Here is a 19023-nt window from a genome sequence, read left to right on the forward strand (position 1 = left end):
TAAAGAAAGTTCTGTAGGTTGAAAGAAAAAGACAACAGAAAATAGAGCAAAGCCACACACAAAAAATAAAGCTCTCCAGTGAGGGTAATAATATGGGTAAATATGAAGTGCCATTACTATTGTATTTTTGTTTTGTAATTCCACATTTTACTTCCTATAGGACCTAAAAAGCAAATGTATAAATTATAATGATAAATTAGTGGTTTTGGATTCTTAATATACAAATATGTTGTTTGTGACAAGAACTACATAAAGGTAGGGGGACAGGGGGATCTAGGAACATAGTTTGTGTATACTATTGAAGTTAAGTTGGTATCAACGGAAACAAAATTGTTGTAGATTTCACACGTTAAATAAGTCAGATGGTAACTACAAAGAAAACATCGGAGAATATGCAAGCTCATAGAGATAAAAATTACAGGACAGTTTGCCAGGGGCAGATGGCAGGAAGAATGGGGAGTAAATGCATAATTGGTATCTGGTTTCTGTTTGGGGAGATGGGAAGGCTTTAGTAATGGAAAGTAATGACTGCACTGCAATATTATGAATGTGATTAAATCAGTTGAGTAGTATGCTTGGTATGGGAAAGTTTATGTTGTATATATGTTCCCACAATAAAAGAAAGAAAGAAAGAGAGGGAGAGGAGGGAGAAGGGAGAGAGAAAGAAAGGAAGAGCAGTTAGAGACAATGACAATTACATGCAATACATGATCCTGCATGGGCTTTCGCAAGGGAGGAGAAATGGCTCAAGGGGACATTATTGGGACATACAAAAAAACTGGACTACAAACTGATGAATCTGGGTGGCAGGTGGGGATATACTGTAGTTCTCTGCATGGAGTTTGTATCATTTTTGCAACTTTTCTGTAAATTTGAAAGTATTTTAAAAAATCAATCAAGGGATGAGAACTTGGAGGCAAGTTGCAAACAGGGATAGAAGGAGACAATTGTTGATGGGATTGTGGAAAGTTTATGTACAAATGATTAAACCGTGCCAGGACATTTCCCCTACCTGTTGAAATCAGCCAACCACCACAAACCTATTCTTTGCAGGAGAGATTTACTCTTTGCAGAAACTGGACTGTGGTTAAAGGGTACAAGCTCCAAATTAAAAAGTGAGGAAAGGGCTGAAAACAAGAGTGTAGGTGAAAATCTAGGCTGACCTCAGGGACCCCCAGTTATCTTCCCTGGAACACCGCACATACTACTCACACCATTCCTGCCAGGGGCTGAAGGATTCTTTCTGAGAGGAGATAAATAGCTCTAGAAGAAAGATGTCCTCAGAGTTGATATTTGGGGTCCCACAGTTGAAGGGCTGTTCCCTGCTTGACCAGCCTATAATGAAGTTCACCAATCAGTAAGAGCTCTCCCCCACTCAGATTTTCCAATCAGCGTATTAGTGTATCACACTTAAAAATGAAGGTACGTCTAAGATACAGCAGACATTGGAGGAAAACACCACAAGAAATGGGGGAAGGGTGAGAAGGAAATAATGTCTAAAGAATCTTTTGAGGAAACAGAGAATCTATCAGTTGAGAAGAAATTTTTATTAAAAAAAAAACTATGATTAACATCTTCAGAGAAATAAAAGAAGATATCATATGCAAATAACAGAATGCTATAAAACTCAGATGGCAAGAGCTCTCAGGAAGTAAAAATATTATAAATGAAAGTAAGCTATCAAAAGGAAGACTTTAAGAAATTTAGAAGAGAATCTCTCAGGAGAAAAAGAGAAATCAAGGGTAAAAAAGCTAGTCAATCTCAATCTAGGAGGTTCAACATTTAGACTAAGTTCTAAAAAATCTAAGAAAATGGAGGGAGGAAATTATTTTAGAAATAATAATAGTCTCCAAACTGTAGATCTCCACAGAATACCCAGTATAGTGAATAAAAACAGAAACCCTAAATAAGGCCTATAATTATGAAGTATTAAGCCCATAAATACAGAGAAGATCCTAAAAGCTTCTAGAACAACAATGGGACTGGATTTCTCACTAACAATGATGGAAACAGAACAGAACCTTCACAATTTTGGAGGGAAGTTTTTTTTATTGTAGAATGTCATACCCTGGCAAATTAACACTCAAATATGAAGGTAGAATGGACATATCATTAAATAATAGAAGATTTAAAAATTTTACCTCCCATGAACACTTTCCTAGAAGATGTGTTTTAGCAAAAATGAGGGAGTAAGGCAAAGAAAAGGAAAGCCTGGATCTGAGGAATGGGAATTAAATGTAGGGGGAGGCAAAAGAAATGCTCAGATTATAGCTGAGGTGGAGAGACACCCGACTAGAGGAAATCAAGAGAATGGATGGCATGAGGTGGGGGAGTGGGGAGAATTGCGTGACCTGTCTCATCATTGGGAAAAAGGACTGGTTGACCTGAGTGGGTTCTGTCTTTAGCAGAAGCTTCTCAAGGGGCAGAGGAAAACCTCCAGATTGGGGTTCCTGTTTGTTTTTTGCCTCTTCTTAGTAATGTGAACTTGAAAAATTTGCTTCACTTTCTCAGAATCAGTTTCCTCATTTGTGAAATAAGAGGCTTTTTTAGCCAGAAGAGCAACTGGGGACTAAGGTAATTGGGAAGAACATGCCCTATTTTAAGACAGCAGCCTCGACTCAGCTTTAGCCAACTACTGAAACAATATGAATGAAAGCCGAGGGATGCCAGTTAGTCCCAAAGGTGACGTGAACCTGGAAATCTGGATTTTTATGTCAATCTTTTGAATTTTTAAGAAATTTTGTTCACCAAATAAAACATGTATCAGCTGCCAATAGAGGAAGTTTAGAACTCTTTCAACACCAGATAAATATGAGCTCTCTATGAGAGTCAACAAATCCGGGATGAAGCTAACATCGTGACATAGGCCAAATTCAACTGCCAGCACCTAGAAAAGGGCCTGGATGCTAGTGTGTGCTCAGTAAATATTTGTTGAATGAATGAATGAACACCTGATAAAGAACTGCCAGAGAAAGACATAAAATGAAATAAAATTAACATTGTTGGGTAAGACAGGAGATTGTATCTTTGAAAGAGGACCATTATAACAGTATCATAACAGTAGATATAAATTAATGACTTGCAAAATGGGGCCACCACATTCTCTTAGAATGCACGAAGAAAGAAAGTTAAAAGATATGAAAACAGATACAGAAGTTTCAACACTTTTCTAGTAGATACCAAAAGAAAGAGTAGATAGGTTGGAGGGCATATACTCAAGAAGACAGACAACAGGTGGAGAAAACAGAAGGGGGAAAAGAAAAAGAAGAAGGAGGGAAAGGAGAAGGAGGAGGAGAAGATGAAGTGAGAAATTTCCAGAAGTGAAGAAAGGCAGGAGTTCTCAGGTTTTAAAAAACTATGTATTAAAGAGAATGAATTGAAAAAGGATCTACAAGTGAAACTTAAGAACATCAAAAATGAAGAGAAAATCTTAAAAGTCAGCAAATTAGCTAGAGAGGAAAGAGAAAGATTGGCGTCAGCATGTTGGATGCAGAAAGACAACCTCAAATAGAATTCTCTGTACAGCTAAAGCATCATTCATGAATAAGAATGAAGTAAAACCATTTTGGAAAATTCAAAGATTTGGAATGTTTCTCACTCACTTTCTTGAAAAGAATGATCAGGAAATGGAAAGGAATCCCAAAGAGACAGACGATCCAAGCAGTAGAAGAAAAAGTAGAGATCATTGTTAAATTAAGTGTAGATGTTGGGAGAAAAAAAAAATAACCCTGGAATTGCATTGAAGTAAATAAAATATTTACATTTTAAAAAATTAAAACTTACTTCACATTAAGTTTAGATGATGAAAAAATAATCAAATGGAAATAAAATCCTAGCTCATCATATAACATGGGCAGTCTCAAGGAGGAGGAGGAATGAAGAAAGGAAAGAATATGTAAAGGCCTTGTCTTGATATATGGGAGAATACGGGGTAAGGTTATAGAAGGCTTGTTTAACATAATTGCTAACTTAATCTAATAGAAATATTTAAAATACCATATCAACACAGAAAACACAGTCTTAAATATGCATAGGATAATCATAAAAATGGACCTTTTATATTAGATGATGAAAGAAATCTGAGCTAATTCCCATGAAAAATAAAAAAACTTTATTCCCAAATAAAGTTCAAAATTAAAGCAGAAATGTAACCTAAAATCTCTAAATTCTCAAATTTTTAAGCACCTTTCTAAACTCCTGGCTTAACGAAATAAAAATGGAAATTTTAGGGTATTTAGTAATGAAAATGATGGAGGCACTACACAGAAAGCCTCTAATTCTTAACAAGAAGGGTTTGGAGACAAAGCTTTATGAGCTCAACATAGATTACAAACTTAAAGTGACCACAAGCATCAAGGCCAGTAACACTGACCTCTTAACAGAGTAGATGTTTCCAGCTAAAATGGGGGTGGTGGGGGTGGTAATAGTGCCCTGAATTTCCTTCTTTTCACTTTATGCCTTAATGACTTGATATCTCTTGGAATTAGTTGGACTCTCTCTTATTCATCAGCCAAATTATAGACTATACCACACTGTACATACATTCATTCTATTACCTGGGAGAATATTTATAACTAGTTTATCTTGGAACATCCCCCAGGACAGAATCTCCCTCTCCTGTCCCCTGACTATAAGTTGGGCATACTCCTGAACTTTTCTAGTCCTTTTATTTTATTCCAGTCCAATTTGAAACTATGATCTCTCTATCAGTTTACAATGCTTAAAGGTAGATATTCTAAGGCTGATTTATTGGGATTTTTATTTAATAATCTCAGGAGATTTTAATAAATGCTTTAAATAATTTGCAGATTAAATGATCACAGCCATAATCTATGGTACAAAATCCTGGAGTCTTAACTTCTCATTTGTTGAAGCAGATTTAGGATTGTTTACTGGGGGGAGAAAAAACAAAAACAAAATTCTCGCATCTCTTCCTCTGTACTCTGTAGCCCTCCTTCACAAAGACACAGGAAGCCTTCAGTCTGCTGACAGGTTCCACTTAACAACCTCGACTTTCTTAAACAGATGTCACCCAGCTGTTAAAAGCCTGCCCATAAAGAGAAAGACAGAATATCTGCACCACAAATACTTGTCAGGAGTAAAATCTATTTTGAATTCATTGACATTAAATACTCGAATAAATCTCAGATGTAAGAAACACTATCTATGGAGGACTCCCTGAAGGCTATATAACCCTAGATATTCTAGCTTTCTAAACAAAAGAAACGGATGTATCTGGACTTCATTGAGTTTCCAGATCTGTGTTTTGATGACAAAGCATCTATCTACATTAAGACATATTGGGATTAATTTTCTTAAATTTAAGTATGAGGAATACACATGCTTTACCTTAACAGAGGCTGTGTTTTTATCATCTACATACTGTAAACTTCACAACTGATTTCCTTGTCTGTATCAGTGGCTAAAACTTAGAGCCAAATTTGTGACAGACACTGACAAGGACATGGACTCCTGTGGCATAGATGGCACAGACTTGCCCCTCAGTTTTATCTTCTCTCCCCTCAGATTTTCCTTTGCTGATTTTAGGACTCATTTTCTTTTGTTGTAGACAATGCCATTTTAAGCTATCTCAAACGCTAAAAAGAACAATGTGAGGCATAAATAAATTCTGAGAATAAAAAGATTTGGCGTGGTTAACAGAATTCATTACATATATATACACACACACACATGTATATATACACATACATATAAATATATTTTTAATACAATTCATTATTAACACAGTGCACCAGCAACTTCATACACAGCTTTCATCCTTCTCAGTTTTTCTGGTGTCATGTGGATGCATGCTAAATATGTAAGATCCACGATTACACTGAATTTATAATTGAGGCAAGTGTATAAATGTCAGCACTTGCTTTTACTCCTCAAGTCTTGAATGATGCAAGATGCCAGGATAATGGGCAGAAGGGGTAGGTCATTGTGTAAGTTTGGTGATATTGTCACCACTGCATAGCCAACTCTTTAAAAGAAAAACATTGACAAGTGCAACATAAACCTAGGAATGGCCAGACTAAGTGTGTGGAATGACAGGGGGCAGTGGTCACACAAAAAGCTATTTCCTAGCATTAAATTCTCTGCTGCAGAAGCTGTTTCTAGTTGCTGAGTGGGATGGGGACAGGGTTATAGTGGAAAGAAGGGCACTGGTTTTCTGGAGCAAATAGAAGGGAGGAAATTTTCAGAGCCCTCACTGCAGAACTGTGGGATGACTGAACTAGCCCCAGCGTTCGCTCTAGTGGTGGTGACGCTCAAGGCACATTTCCAAGTGCCCCACAATATGGAAGCATTCTATTTTCCCTTCTTGGGAGGTTATTGAAATGATGAGATGTTCTCCTAACAGTAATTGGAAACTTTCATTCTAAATTTCCTTGGGTATTTTTTTAAACAAACATATAGAGCCCTTACTATGTCCTAAGCATTATTCTAAGAATCAAATAATAACTTGCTTAATTATCATTACAATCCTATGAAGTAGATACTATGATTTTCTGTTTTTACAAATGGGGGAAGTGAGTCATGATACTTTCCAAAGGCCATACAGCTATGCCTATATGGTCTTCAGAGCAACACTGTGGATCAGCAGGAATAGCAGAACATATATGAATTTAGTTCAAATTTGGTGAAGTAATACACAAGAGGCAGAAGACAGAGTGAGGCAGAACCCACAGCCTGGGGGTTTAGGAACTTGGAATCAAGTTCTTTCTTTGCCACTCACTAGCTGTATAAATGAGGTGGTCACAAACTCACTGGGTTGTAAAAGGACTAAATAAATCTCTATGGTCCATTCTGGCTTTAACTGCCTGTGTTTTATCATTTAAATGTGCCCCAAGAAATGGACATTTTTAGAGATGACCAAACTTGATACACACAATACTCACACACGATACTTACAACAACTCTGGTATATACTTCTTCAGCAAAGTCGATGCTCTGGAACTTGTGCTCTGTAGGAAAAGTGTACTTGGCTAGCCACTCCAAAAGGGGCAGGTCTACATTACTTCCAGCAAATGAATACTGAGGGGCATGGATGTGTGTATCAACCAGCCCAGGCATGAAGAATTCACTGGAAATTAAGATGAGAGAAAAGAATTTAACTGCATCTTTAGTCATATTTCATAGCTTTAAACCATATTTTTCTTAATAATAATTTTTAATAGTTCACACCATACAGGTTTAGAGCTGATGCAATCAGATGACTATACATTTTTCTATTATTTAGACATCAATAAATGAAAATGAAACTCTGCTAGGAGAGATTTGGCTTAAGGTTTAACAGCCAGTGTGGGTTAACCAAAGATGATGGAGGGAGAAAAAAGCACAGCACTGGGTAACAGAATGCAAAGCAGTCACAGCAGGAGAAAGGAGGAAAGTTATGATTTACTTCTATGACTTTGTTTACACTCCTGAAAGTTGTAAAGAGCAGAAATGGAAGAGGAGGAAACTTTCAGAGCAATGCTAAGGAATGTTCCTATGAGTCATAAGAGTGACAAGAGGTGAGAAATGCCGTGGTGACAGTTTCAGACCTAATGGTCACCTTCATCTTGGCTGACTGCAAGTAAACTGGTCTTTTCTCATACAATATAGAGACTCAGTTCTGACACAGAAGCAGCAAGAGCAAACAGGCTGGTTAGGGGCAGACGAGCTTAGGAAATAAGAGTTTGGATGAGTGGTACAAATGGTTTAAGTGAAGAGGTAGTTACTTTATGACAACCTTACATGCTTCTAATCACTCCTGTTATTACCTGGACCTACCAATTATTTTTATATTTCTATTCTTTCTTATAACAGAAAGTCCTGGAAAAATAAGAGTTATCAGAGGCACTATCCACAGAACTGAGGAAGACTTATGCTAACAGATACTTGAAGGACTAGTCCAGTTCACTATTGTCTATTAAGACTCCTAGTCTTAAAGAGATATTTGTCAAAACATGGTATGCACCACTATCCTGAGTAAATATTCATTATATTTTTATGTACATAGAAGTTGAACTTGCAAGTTGACATAACAAAGAATTCTTTATACAATGAAGTCAAATGTATACCATCTCAAATGAAATAAAACCATGGGTATCTAGAAATGCCTTATTGAAAAAAACTAGAGTTAAGAATGGGGGCAATGATGATGAAGATGACTGTGACAACAGTTAATGCTTACTGGATAGCACATATACTGGGTACTGTGCACAGCATTTTATGTACACCATCTAGTTTCTGGGCAGCAGTTTATTGCAGGGTGAAAAATATACATTCTGGATTCAGACTGCCTGAGTTTGAATTCAGGCCCCACCCTAAACTAACAGCGTGATATTCAGCATAATTATTTAACTGCTCTGTGACTCAGTTCCCCCTTCTATAAAATGGAGATAGCAGTAGCACCAAAGGGTTGTTACAAGGATTAAGTGAGTTAGCATGTTCAAGAATAGTGCCTAGATAATGGAAAGCACTCAATAAATATTGATGATGATGATGTTGACATTTGATGTTCACAACAAACTTAAGAAGTAGTAATGTTATTCTCATTTATGTAAGGGTAAACTGAAGTTCAAGAAAATTAAGAAACTTGCAAATTAAAAATAAAAACTCATCCTTGGCTCTCTCTGCCTAGAGGAGCCTGCATCAGATCTCAGTGTGTATTTCCATCCTTCTTTCCCATTTCTCAGCAAGCTCTGTTCTTTTCCTCCATTTCCCAATAAATTCTTTTTACTGGGCTAACTAAAAAAACAAAAACAACTCATCCAAGTAATCAGCTCTGAAGCTGAGATTCAAACCCAGGTAGTTTGTTTGTAGGCTTAGTCCTCCTAGTCACTGTGTCCCATGTGACTAAACCGTTAATTCACTATCGAAGTGAAGAATAGTGACAGTCTGTAATATGGCAAGAAGGCAGGGTTAACTGGGCTTATGACATCAGGGACATGCAAAGAGGGAGGGTGGACCATGGATTCCTCTCAGTAATCAGTCACTGACCTCTCCAGGTTGTTTCATTTCTTGGGTTTTTTCTTTTCTCTGCCACCATACAATGGAATGGCAGGGTGATTTCTTTATGCAGTTAAATCATTCAATCAAATACTGTTTCTCAAGTAGGTACTATATTTAAGAAACTCTGCTGTTGAGCCGTGTGTGTGTGTGTGTGTGTGTGTGTGAGGGGGGGGGCGGTAAGAGAAAGAAAAAGAATGGGAGTAGAGAGTAGGAGAGAAAGAGAGAGAGAGACATCATAGTGGTAGATTTGGTTAACATATAAAGGGTCTTAGTAAGCAATTCCACTCCTGGATATTTACCCAAGTGAAATGAAACATATTTATAAAAAGACTTACGCAAGAAAGTTTATAGCAGCTTTCTTCATACCAGCCCAAAACTAGAAACAAACCAAGTGTCTACCACAGGAACATGGATAAACAAACTGGTGTTTTGATACAATGGAATACTTTCCAGCAATAAAAATGAATGAGTTACTTGTACAAACAATATGGATGAGTCTCAAAAACATTATGTTGAATGAAAGAACCCAGACACAGAAGAGTACATGTTGAATTATTCCATTTATATAAAGTTCAAAAACAGGCAAAAGGAATCTATGTGACAGAAATCAAAACAGTGATTGCCCATGAGGGGCTGGTGAGTGACTGGATGAGGCATTTTATATTTTGACTGGCATGTTGGTTATGTGGGTGTACATGGAGGTCAAAAGTCATCAAATTGTATACTAAGATCAGTGCATTTCTCTACATAATTTTTTTCTGAACCACACAAAAATAAAAACAAAGGAAACTTCTTGAATCCTTAACTTAGCGAATTATAGATTCTCTACCCAAGGGGAAAAGGACTCATGATGAAATGTGTCTTTGTTTTTGTTTTCTTTCACAAAACTGTGACAAATTGAACCTCAGGTTAAGGAAGGTGAACTTGGTGATGATGGACCATGTTTTGGGAGACTCCTGCGATCTCCAACCTGAGATTCCTGAACAGATATTATGGTGGTGGAACAGAAAGGAAATGGATAAATATGAGAGAAAGAACTCAATCTTTTATTGGCTCTAGGGAACAAAGGAGAGGACTGAGTCAAAGACCATAAGTTTTTGCACATGTGAGGCTGAACATAGGTCATACTGTACAGAGAATTCAAAAGAAAAGTCAGTGTTGATGGGGGAAGTGATGCCACACTAAACTGAGAGCCCAAAGGTGACCTCCAAGTGTCCAAGAAGCAATTGGAGATGTGGGATAAGGATTCAGATCAGCTTAAGATTCCTTTATGTAGGTAACCCTAAAAGTTGACAGTGCTGGAATTTTCTGTGGAAGAAAGAACAAAACTACACCTTCAGCAGCAACCTTCACTTAAGGAGCAATACTGAGGAAGAGAAGACATGATGGGGCAGCAGTGTTGCTAGGAGGATAAGAGGAGACCCAGGACAGAGAAGGGTGAAGGAGAAAAAGGAAGAGAATTCCAAGAATGAGTTATGGACAGTTACCAGCATCAAAAACTATGAGTCAAGGATGAGCAGCCTCAGGAAGGACACTGAGAGCACTCATTTCTATGTGATAACTGGGAGAGTCACCAGATTTCAGAGGAATTCAGTCATTCATTATAAAATGACTTACTGAATCTGTAGTCTGTTTTAGCTACTGTCCTAGGTGCTGAGAAGAGAGTGATGAACATGAAAGATGTGGTTGAGAAAGCACTGGACAAATACAGAGCTCCCTTAAAAATATTTGGTATTAAGTGAGGAGTGAAATAAATTGAGAACGTGAAGGAAAAGTGAAAGTCACTTTTTTTTCTCATATAGGAGAAACCTGAGTATGTTCATAAAGTAGCAGAGATTAAAGAACAAAGGAGAAAATTCAAGGTACAAAATTTTTTTGTGCTTGTTTGGTTTTGTCCTTTTTTTCTTTTCTTTTGTTGCTTTGTAAGGGTACAGAGTTTTGAAGGCAATGGAAAAGCAGGAATTTATTGCATCTGAACTGTGACTTTCATCCAGAAAAGCTAGCAATCATTTTAAGAAATAGGAAGCATTGTGAAATGCTTATTTTTTTTTTCATTTTAAAATGAGTTTATTAATGTTCTTAGGAAGGCAACAACTTTTGATTTGTCATTTTAAAAAGTTATGTTTCTTCATGCTGTATAATAAAGATAATTAAGAGGCCACAGAGTTATAAGCTTCTTTCTACTGGAATTCTCTGATAGTAGAACACAGTGTAGTCATTTTTGCATTGCTAGAATAAATTTTAAAAGTCTCTTCTATGCTTTTCTTCAAAAAAAGATGAACAATAATAGAAGATGGCACCAAAAAAAGTCATTTTTTTTCCTATTCATTCTGTAGTATTGGAGCCAGTATTCTCACCATCATGGGCTACAATTTTTGCTTTATCCACTTAAGTAAGCTCTGGTACCTCTCTGATTTCAACATCATTCCATGCAAAAGTCCACACATTATTGCAGAATCTGTACATCTTTAAAGAGCAACTGAAATTGATGTTCCTGATCCTCCGAGCCAGGGCATAATTTATAGCCATATCAAACTGAAGTAGAACTTGAAGGGCAAGTTGGGGGGCAATCTGTTGAGACTGTATAAGCTCATCTAGACTCTCCTGAAGACTGTTTCCCAAAGTGGTATTTTTGTATAATGGATATGTCATGGCTTTGGAGGAAGAAGTTGTTTTTCTTATGTGAAATGTTTATAAATTGAAACATTCACATAATCAAGCTTATTGCCCAGATTTACACTGAAATCAGCACATTCAAAAGTAAAGCATGTGAGATTGCACATGCGATTAGAGAGAGCAAAAGGCAGCTCCGAGATAGCAAAGACATTTTCAGGTTTGCAATTCCTTAGTTGCTAGCCATGATGAGAACCCATTTCTCCACTCAAGAAGTCACTTACATTTATTTAAATCATAGCTGTTCAAAAGCCAACCCACAGCCAAAGCAGAAATGGAGTTTCCGGGCTGATGCAAAAAGGTGAAAAAACTCTTCTTTCTCCCTTCTGTATCTTTTCTTTCATTTTATTTAATCCCTATCATAATCCCCTTAGAAAACCTCTTCTTGCCCCAGATAAAACCATCAACTTCATATAACAAACCTATAGTATCGGCAATGCATATAGGACCTTGAGGAAAAAGAAGAGTATGCCCCCTACATACACTTATCAAAACATCCTCGCATATTTCAATCAAGTGGGAAAAGTTAACAAAGGTCTACAATTTTTTAAAAACGACTACATACAAAGACCCACATTGCCCAATCTGTTAGCACACCCCTGTCAACCCTCATCAACCCAGCCACAGGGGACGTAACTGCCCTGTGGGCCTGGGAACCCTGAGCTATTTGAAAACAACTGTTCCAATGCACAAAAAAATCCACAAGGGTGATAAACAAACAACCGGTAACATTCTGTCTTTAAGTTCTGCTATTTTGTTCATCATGGATTTTTTTGCATTAATTTTTAGCTTTTTTAAAATATTGTGTTAAAACATTATTTTTCCTTGATTACTTAGTTTTTGGCCACTTGGACATTGTGTGCCTGAGGTGAGTGTCTCACTTGACTTACCCTAGTCATGGTCCTGGCGACTTTTAAGTGGCCCATGGTCACAGTCTCATCCACCCTTGCCAAGATACTGCCCCATGTACTCCAGTTTTAATACCCATCTTAAAGAAATCCACACTGTGCTGAGGTAGACCTGCAAATACACTGAGTTTTGGGCCAAGTGTATTAAAAAGACTGTCAGAGACATCATCTTCTCTTATTTTTGAATCATGAAGCATAAAGAAATTCAACTGATGTTTATATCATGTGAGTTTGATATAAGAATTATTTTGCATTCAAAATGTGATTTTTCTTCAAAGCCCTGTCTTCCACCAAAGTTTCAGTTCTGTCTCACCTTACCATTTCTCTGTGTATAGTGCTTACAGGGCCTCTGGAATGCACATTTTGATTTTACTCCTAAAGCTGTCTCATAAAGAGGGGCAAAAGGACGCAAATACCCACAGTATAGTGTCCTGGCTTTCCATGGTCCATCTGTTCCACCCATATCTCTTACCTCCTCCCAACCTTGATCTTATCCACTCCCAAGCCTTCTTTTTAATCCCCCTATCACAAAAGCTTGAAAACAGGTGACTATAAATGTCAGTTCTTCCTCAACACATTTCACTTGAAAATCTTGCAAGACGAAGCAGGTGGCAACAGCAGCAGTTACTTTATTAGTTCCTATGCCCATTATCCTCAGGCTTCCAAGTCTATAGAGAGACAGCCGGGTGAAGGGAGGAGGGAGGAGTTGTAAGTATAGCTGCAAGTGTAACAAAATTTTATGGACCATCACTTTTTTCCCTGGACTGTGACGAGCCCCTCTGCCTCAAAGCTTTAGAGGTAACATAATTCACAGATCTTTAACAGTGGGCAAGGCCTTTGCAAACACCAGGACAACCTTTTGCTTAAGAGGAGACAAGCTCAAAGAAATGAAATGATTTGCTTTATATCTAACCTCTACAAAACTGTCGCAAGAAGATTCAAACCAGGTGTTTGAATTCCTTCTCACTAAGTCATTCTAAATTCACATCCCAAGTTAAAAAAAAAATTTTTTCAGAATGAAGATCATATCACTTTTATTGGCTTTGGAGAAATGGCCTGAAACAAGATAAAATATTTGAGTAAAACTTTATTCTTTCCCTAAAGCAAATCAACCTGGCTATAAAGAAAATGGGCCAACCAAGGGAAATGCATTTTATAAAAGTGTTAAAAACCTCTATAAGATGTTGGAACATAAAATCTCAGCTCATACGTACTTCTGCAGCTAGGTCTTAAGGTCATCTCTAACCAAGCTGTCACAGTAATCACAGTAATTGCTTCCTGAATTCTCCCCCTCTCCCCACTAACAGTTTATCTCTATCATACCTTCATTTACTTCCTTTATAGTAGGTGCCACAATCTATCACTGTGTACTTAGGTATTTGTTTACTGTCTGTGTCCTCTAGGGGCTATAAGCTGCATGAGGACAAAGACCTTGTAGAACTTTTTCACCTCCAGATTCCAGTACTTGAACATAGTAAGCTCAATAAATATTTGTTGAAGAAATAAACTAGTAGCACCCCCTAGTTCTCAAAGTTTCTATTCTTCAATGTCTTATTCTCTATTACCTTCTCCTTTCCACCTTACCCCTAAAAAAAAAAAAGCCCCTCTCTGTGTTTTGAAGCAGGTTTTCAATAATTTGAGGCTAGTAAATGGTACCCAGCAGAAGGGAAGAAGCCAATTGGCCAAGACTTACTGGTGGCTCAGTTCTCTTATTTCACATGGCTTGAAACTCCATTCTTTGGCCAGTCTTTCTTGTTGAGATGCTTCTTCTAAAAACACTATCTTTAAAAGAAAGAAAAAAGAAAAGAATCACAAATTAGTGAACCATATTCATTTGCTGTTATTAAATCTCTTAATCTTTTAAAAAGAGAAAATACTGTAGCTGAGCTAATTTTAAAGGTAATTGATATCAAATAGAATTGAACTTTGAGACAAAAAGACAGCATTTGCCTTCAGTCACTCAAAGAAATTAACGGTGTAAAATTTCTCCTTTTCTGCCATAATATAGAAATAGGCAAGTCTTCAAACATTTTTATTTGAGACACAGGGTATTAAAAATAGCTAATTAATATCTATTTCTCCCCTACCCCCAAAAGTGATTTAAAGGGAACAATTGTTTATAGAAATAATACCTGACAACAGATGAATAGATTTTTGTTAGGCTGTAATTTGGCAAACCCAAGTCCAGAGTGTGATAGAACATATTCTACCATGATTATCATGGTGCAATTTATTAACACTAAATATCATTGCACATAATCATTGTCTGACAATTGATTAATAACCTGAAGTTTGTTGATGTTTTGATGCCAGCATCTGCCATAAAGGAGATTGGGTATACTTTTCTAGTACTGTAGGTAAGAGATGCTTTAGTGAGGTGGAAAAAACAGGGACCTCAAAGGAGGGGCTTTTGAGGTCTGAAGCTCATTTCCAACCTCTAGTCAGTCTTGGATCCCTTAATCTTTCTTAGTCTGGTTTAGCTATCTGCCAGCTGGGGGTAGCACCGGTACATACTTCACAAGGTTATTGTGAGGTCTGAAAATGATAATTCTGGTAAAGAAGTTAGCACATCTCTGGAACATGTTACATGTTAGATAAATTATATCTATATGGATTCTTTAGTAAATACAGTATGACAGCTATTACTATATGAATGGATTACAAAGCAAGGAAGGACAAAAAGAATGGAATATATATGCAGGAAATATCCTGTTTTATTTTTTAATTTGCTATTGTGAGAATAAATGTTTCATGAAACATGAAATTGGAAAAAACTGGTGGATGCAACATATCTAATTAATTAGAAACAAGGCAAACACTTCAGGAGAAATAATTTGTTTGTTGAAATGAGGAAAAAATAAGGTAAATATTGACTTCTTTATTCATGAGCATATCCTTTTTAAAAAATTAGGATATTCATTGTAAAAGAAAATTGAAAAATATACATTATCAGTTAAGAAAAGGAACATGATTATTTTTAAACTATTTGTTGGAAGAGAGGAAATAATGAACATCAAAGCAGACATGTAACGTCAAAATATAGAATTTACAAATACCTCTTTCAGCTGATATGTTGTGAAAGCCATAAATAAATAAAGATAATGTTTGTGAAGAATTATATTCACACATTCAAAAACATATTTGAAATAGTTTTTTGAGGAAAATATAAATCATCAAAATTTATTCTTAAGAGGTAGGAAAAATGACTTAACCCCTAACTGTAGAAGAAACTAAGGAAATTTCCTATCCCTTAAAAAAAGCTCATAGTTCACAGAGATACACTGTCCAACAAAATATAATGTGATTAGCAAATGCAAGCCACATATGGAATTTTAAGTTTTCTAGCAGCCAAACTAAAAACTAAAAAGAAACAGGTAAAATGAATTTTAATAATGTTTTAACAAAACGTATACAGAAGATTATCATTTCAACATTAAATCAATATAAAATTTATCAATTTTGCATTATATTTTGAACTAAGTTTCTGAAACCCAGGATGTATTTTACATTTAAAGTATATTTAAGGGGAGTAGATGTGGCTCAAGTGATTGAGCTTCTGTCTACCACATGGGAGGTTCCAGTTTAGTTCCTCATGCCTCTTGGAGAAGACGAAAAAGACAGTGAGCTGGCATGATGGGATGATGCAACACGATGACACAACAAGGAGACACTAAGAGCAAAGACAATGAGAGACAAAACAAAACAGGGAGTTGAGGTGGCTCAAGTGACTGAGTGCCTCTCTCGCATGTGAGAGGTCCCAGATTCGCTTCCTGATGCCTCCTAAAGAGAAGATGAGTGGACACAGAGAGCACACAGCAAATGGACACAAAGAGCAGACAGCAGGGGCAAAATGGGGTGGGGGGGAGACAGGGAGGAATAAAAAAAATAAATCTTAAAAAAAAAAATAAAGTACATTTAAATTTAGTCACTACATTTTTGCCAATAATACTTGAGATCCTTTTGTGGTTCATAAGCATGATGAATGGGTGTTCACGTGATTGTGTGAGAAGTGCCTCCCTCAAACCTCGTTACAACATTGGCACATTACCCATCTGAAGTGAAAGAAAAAAAAGAAATACTTGATCTGTATTTAGATTTCATGAAATTTTTTAAAAACTTCATTCTTACCCAGTTTATTCCAAACATACTGAAAACTTTTCCAAAACTGAAATGAGTATCATTTTAATGTAAATGTAAATTAATTTAAAATAAATGAAAAGTTCCATTCCTCAATTGCACTAGCCACATATCAGGTATTCAGTGTGACTAGTGGCTGCCATGTAGGAGGGCACAGAAATTCTCTTCAGAGAATTTCACAGAAAAAATCTTTCAAACTTACCAAGAGCAGATCATGTCTGTGCTAGGGAAAGACCTCCTGAGGGGAGAGTGAATGGAAACCTTTCTACTTTCACAAAGCAAGCATTATCCTCATACCAAAATCTGACAAAGCACACAAAAACACACAAATATAAATATGCATACTGAGATAATTGCAGACCAATGCCACTTGTTATTTAATAATATAGGTGCAAAAGTCATCCCAACTGAGAAATAGGTGAAAAAAAAGCAAAGATATATTAAAATAATGACCCAGCAGTCTGCAGCATGTAAACTTCCATTATTCTGACCAAGTGAGACACATGGCCTGTCAATTTATAGCAGATGCTCAGGAGTTAGGTGAAAGGCCCAACCCCTCACAGACTGCTGGAATAAAGCCACCTATCTTTCATTCCTGTCTTCTTCAGTCCACACCCAAACCAGATTTCACCTGCCCCTCACAAACACAGCAGGGATCTTGATTTGCACCAGTATCTTCATAAAGTTCTCTACTTCCTCGCCCTTGACTAAGATCCTACCACTCCCTCCTTCTAAACCCCTTCACAGTGACCTCTGTTACTGTTTACAAGCAACACACTCCCCTATGTCTTGAAGATCTGCTCTGAGCTCTCCCTCCTCAAAGCTGGGGCTATTGCCCAAGAACCTGGTTTCCCCTCTGCTTCTCAAGTGGTGGGTGTTCAGAAACCAGGCATTGAGCTTTTCACCATCTGTTTTCTCCATGGCCAGTTCCAAGGCATGTTTTCTCCAGCTTCTTGTAAACAAAAGGATTTTCTCCTTTAAGCTATACCACTTTTCTCCTCTCTTCGAGGATCTTCTCATCCTTCACAGTTGTTGACACTTGGCTCACCATCTTTCCTCAGGCCCTGTCTTTGATTTCAATATCAACACTGACCACCCTTCTGACACCATAACCACCCATTTCCATGGACTTGTCTTCAGTAATTTGCTTCACTTCAGCCATCAAACTCATGGTCACACCTTGAACGTGTTCATGACCCAAAACTGCTCCACTTCCAAAACCACTGAGTCAACACCTCATGCTCTGATTGCTTTTTCCTCTCCTTCTTACCTGCCAGTCTTCAATCGGTCCAACCAATCTTCCACCTCAACAAGTCCCCCCTATACTTTCTCACCTCTACTTTGTCCCAATCCATATCCCCCTTTTTTTTTTTTACCACTATCCTTGTCCACCTTAGATTCCACCATTTATTAATTCTTCCTTCCTTTGTCTCTCACTTAACACACATCCAGTAAAATTACAACTCAGTTTAAACCAACTCTCCTTTTCTCTGGACTACATCTGAATTAGCCAAAAATTTGAGCAAGGCACAGAACCTGGCAGATGGAATATCCACAATCACCACAGTCCAAACAATATTTCTGCCTTCCACCCTACCACATTTCTCAAGTACTGGCGTCTTTACCACCAACAAAACTGATTGAAGATCTTATTGCTTATCAATTGACAGAACATTAAATATTTTTGTGATAGATCAATATACAATTTTTAGCAAATAATTCAGAAGGAGTTCAAAGAATTGAATTCTATTAGAACAAAACTCCTTCCACTCTCATTTACTTAATGTGAAAATATTTCTCAGGAGTTACACATAAAATTAAAATTAGGAATAGGAAAAAAATTAATACTGCCATTTATTTCATTCCACTAACAAGTACTTTCAGCAACAGATGTAATTCTAGTGAGAGGATAAACCAGTCTTTTTTCTTTTCCATTTAACAAATTACCTTTCAAAATTTATAATATGTGTTTATAAATTTCCTTATGGTGCCAGGAAATTTTAAATATTTAAATTTACACACACAAATTTCACTGCAGAGAAATATAATAGGTTGATCAGTAAAAGACTTACAAGCGTAAAAATATATACATTAGTACAAACTGTAAGAAAAGTGGAAGGGGATTATTAATTCAAAAAGAAAAGGAGACTATACAATACTTCAGATCATTAAAGAAGAGCTAGTTCACAATTTTTTAAAAATGGAAAAAATGGTTATCAAATCACTATTTTGAATCTATTGGATACATCCTTAAAATTTATGCCCCTGTTTAATTTTAATATGTACATATTTACAATTTGCCAGA

At 36.7% G+C, this 19023-nt stretch overlaps 1 protein-coding gene and 1 non-coding gene across 3 annotated transcripts in view; one reads left to right on the forward strand and one right to left on the reverse strand.

Annotated features, from left to right (window-relative positions):
• Positions 1–19023, reverse strand: part of GDA (guanine deaminase) — a 99659-nt gene that overhangs the window by 43335 nt on the left and 37301 nt on the right. Inside the window, exons 2-3 of one of the 2 annotated variants that reach the window (XM_058301668.1) lie at positions 14275–14363; positions 6916–7087 (exon numbers count right to left, since the gene is read on the reverse strand). In XM_058301668.1, coding sequence (XP_058157651.1) covers positions 6916–7087; positions 14275–14363 — 261 coding nt within the window. The remainder of the gene's footprint in view (positions 1–6915; positions 7088–14274; positions 14364–19023) is intronic. The other variant, XM_058301669.1, reaches the window with a different exon arrangement.
• Positions 16536–16639, forward strand: LOC111765701 (small nucleolar RNA U13). The gene has a single exon (XR_002797977.2). It is a non-coding gene; the product is annotated as a small nucleolar RNA U13 (small nucleolar RNA).

This window comes from Dasypus novemcinctus, chromosome 8, assembly GCF_030445035.2.
Source record: "Dasypus novemcinctus isolate mDasNov1 chromosome 8, mDasNov1.1.hap2, whole genome shotgun sequence".
In the NCBI taxonomy this organism is placed as follows: domain Eukaryota; kingdom Metazoa; phylum Chordata; class Mammalia; order Cingulata; family Dasypodidae; genus Dasypus; species Dasypus novemcinctus.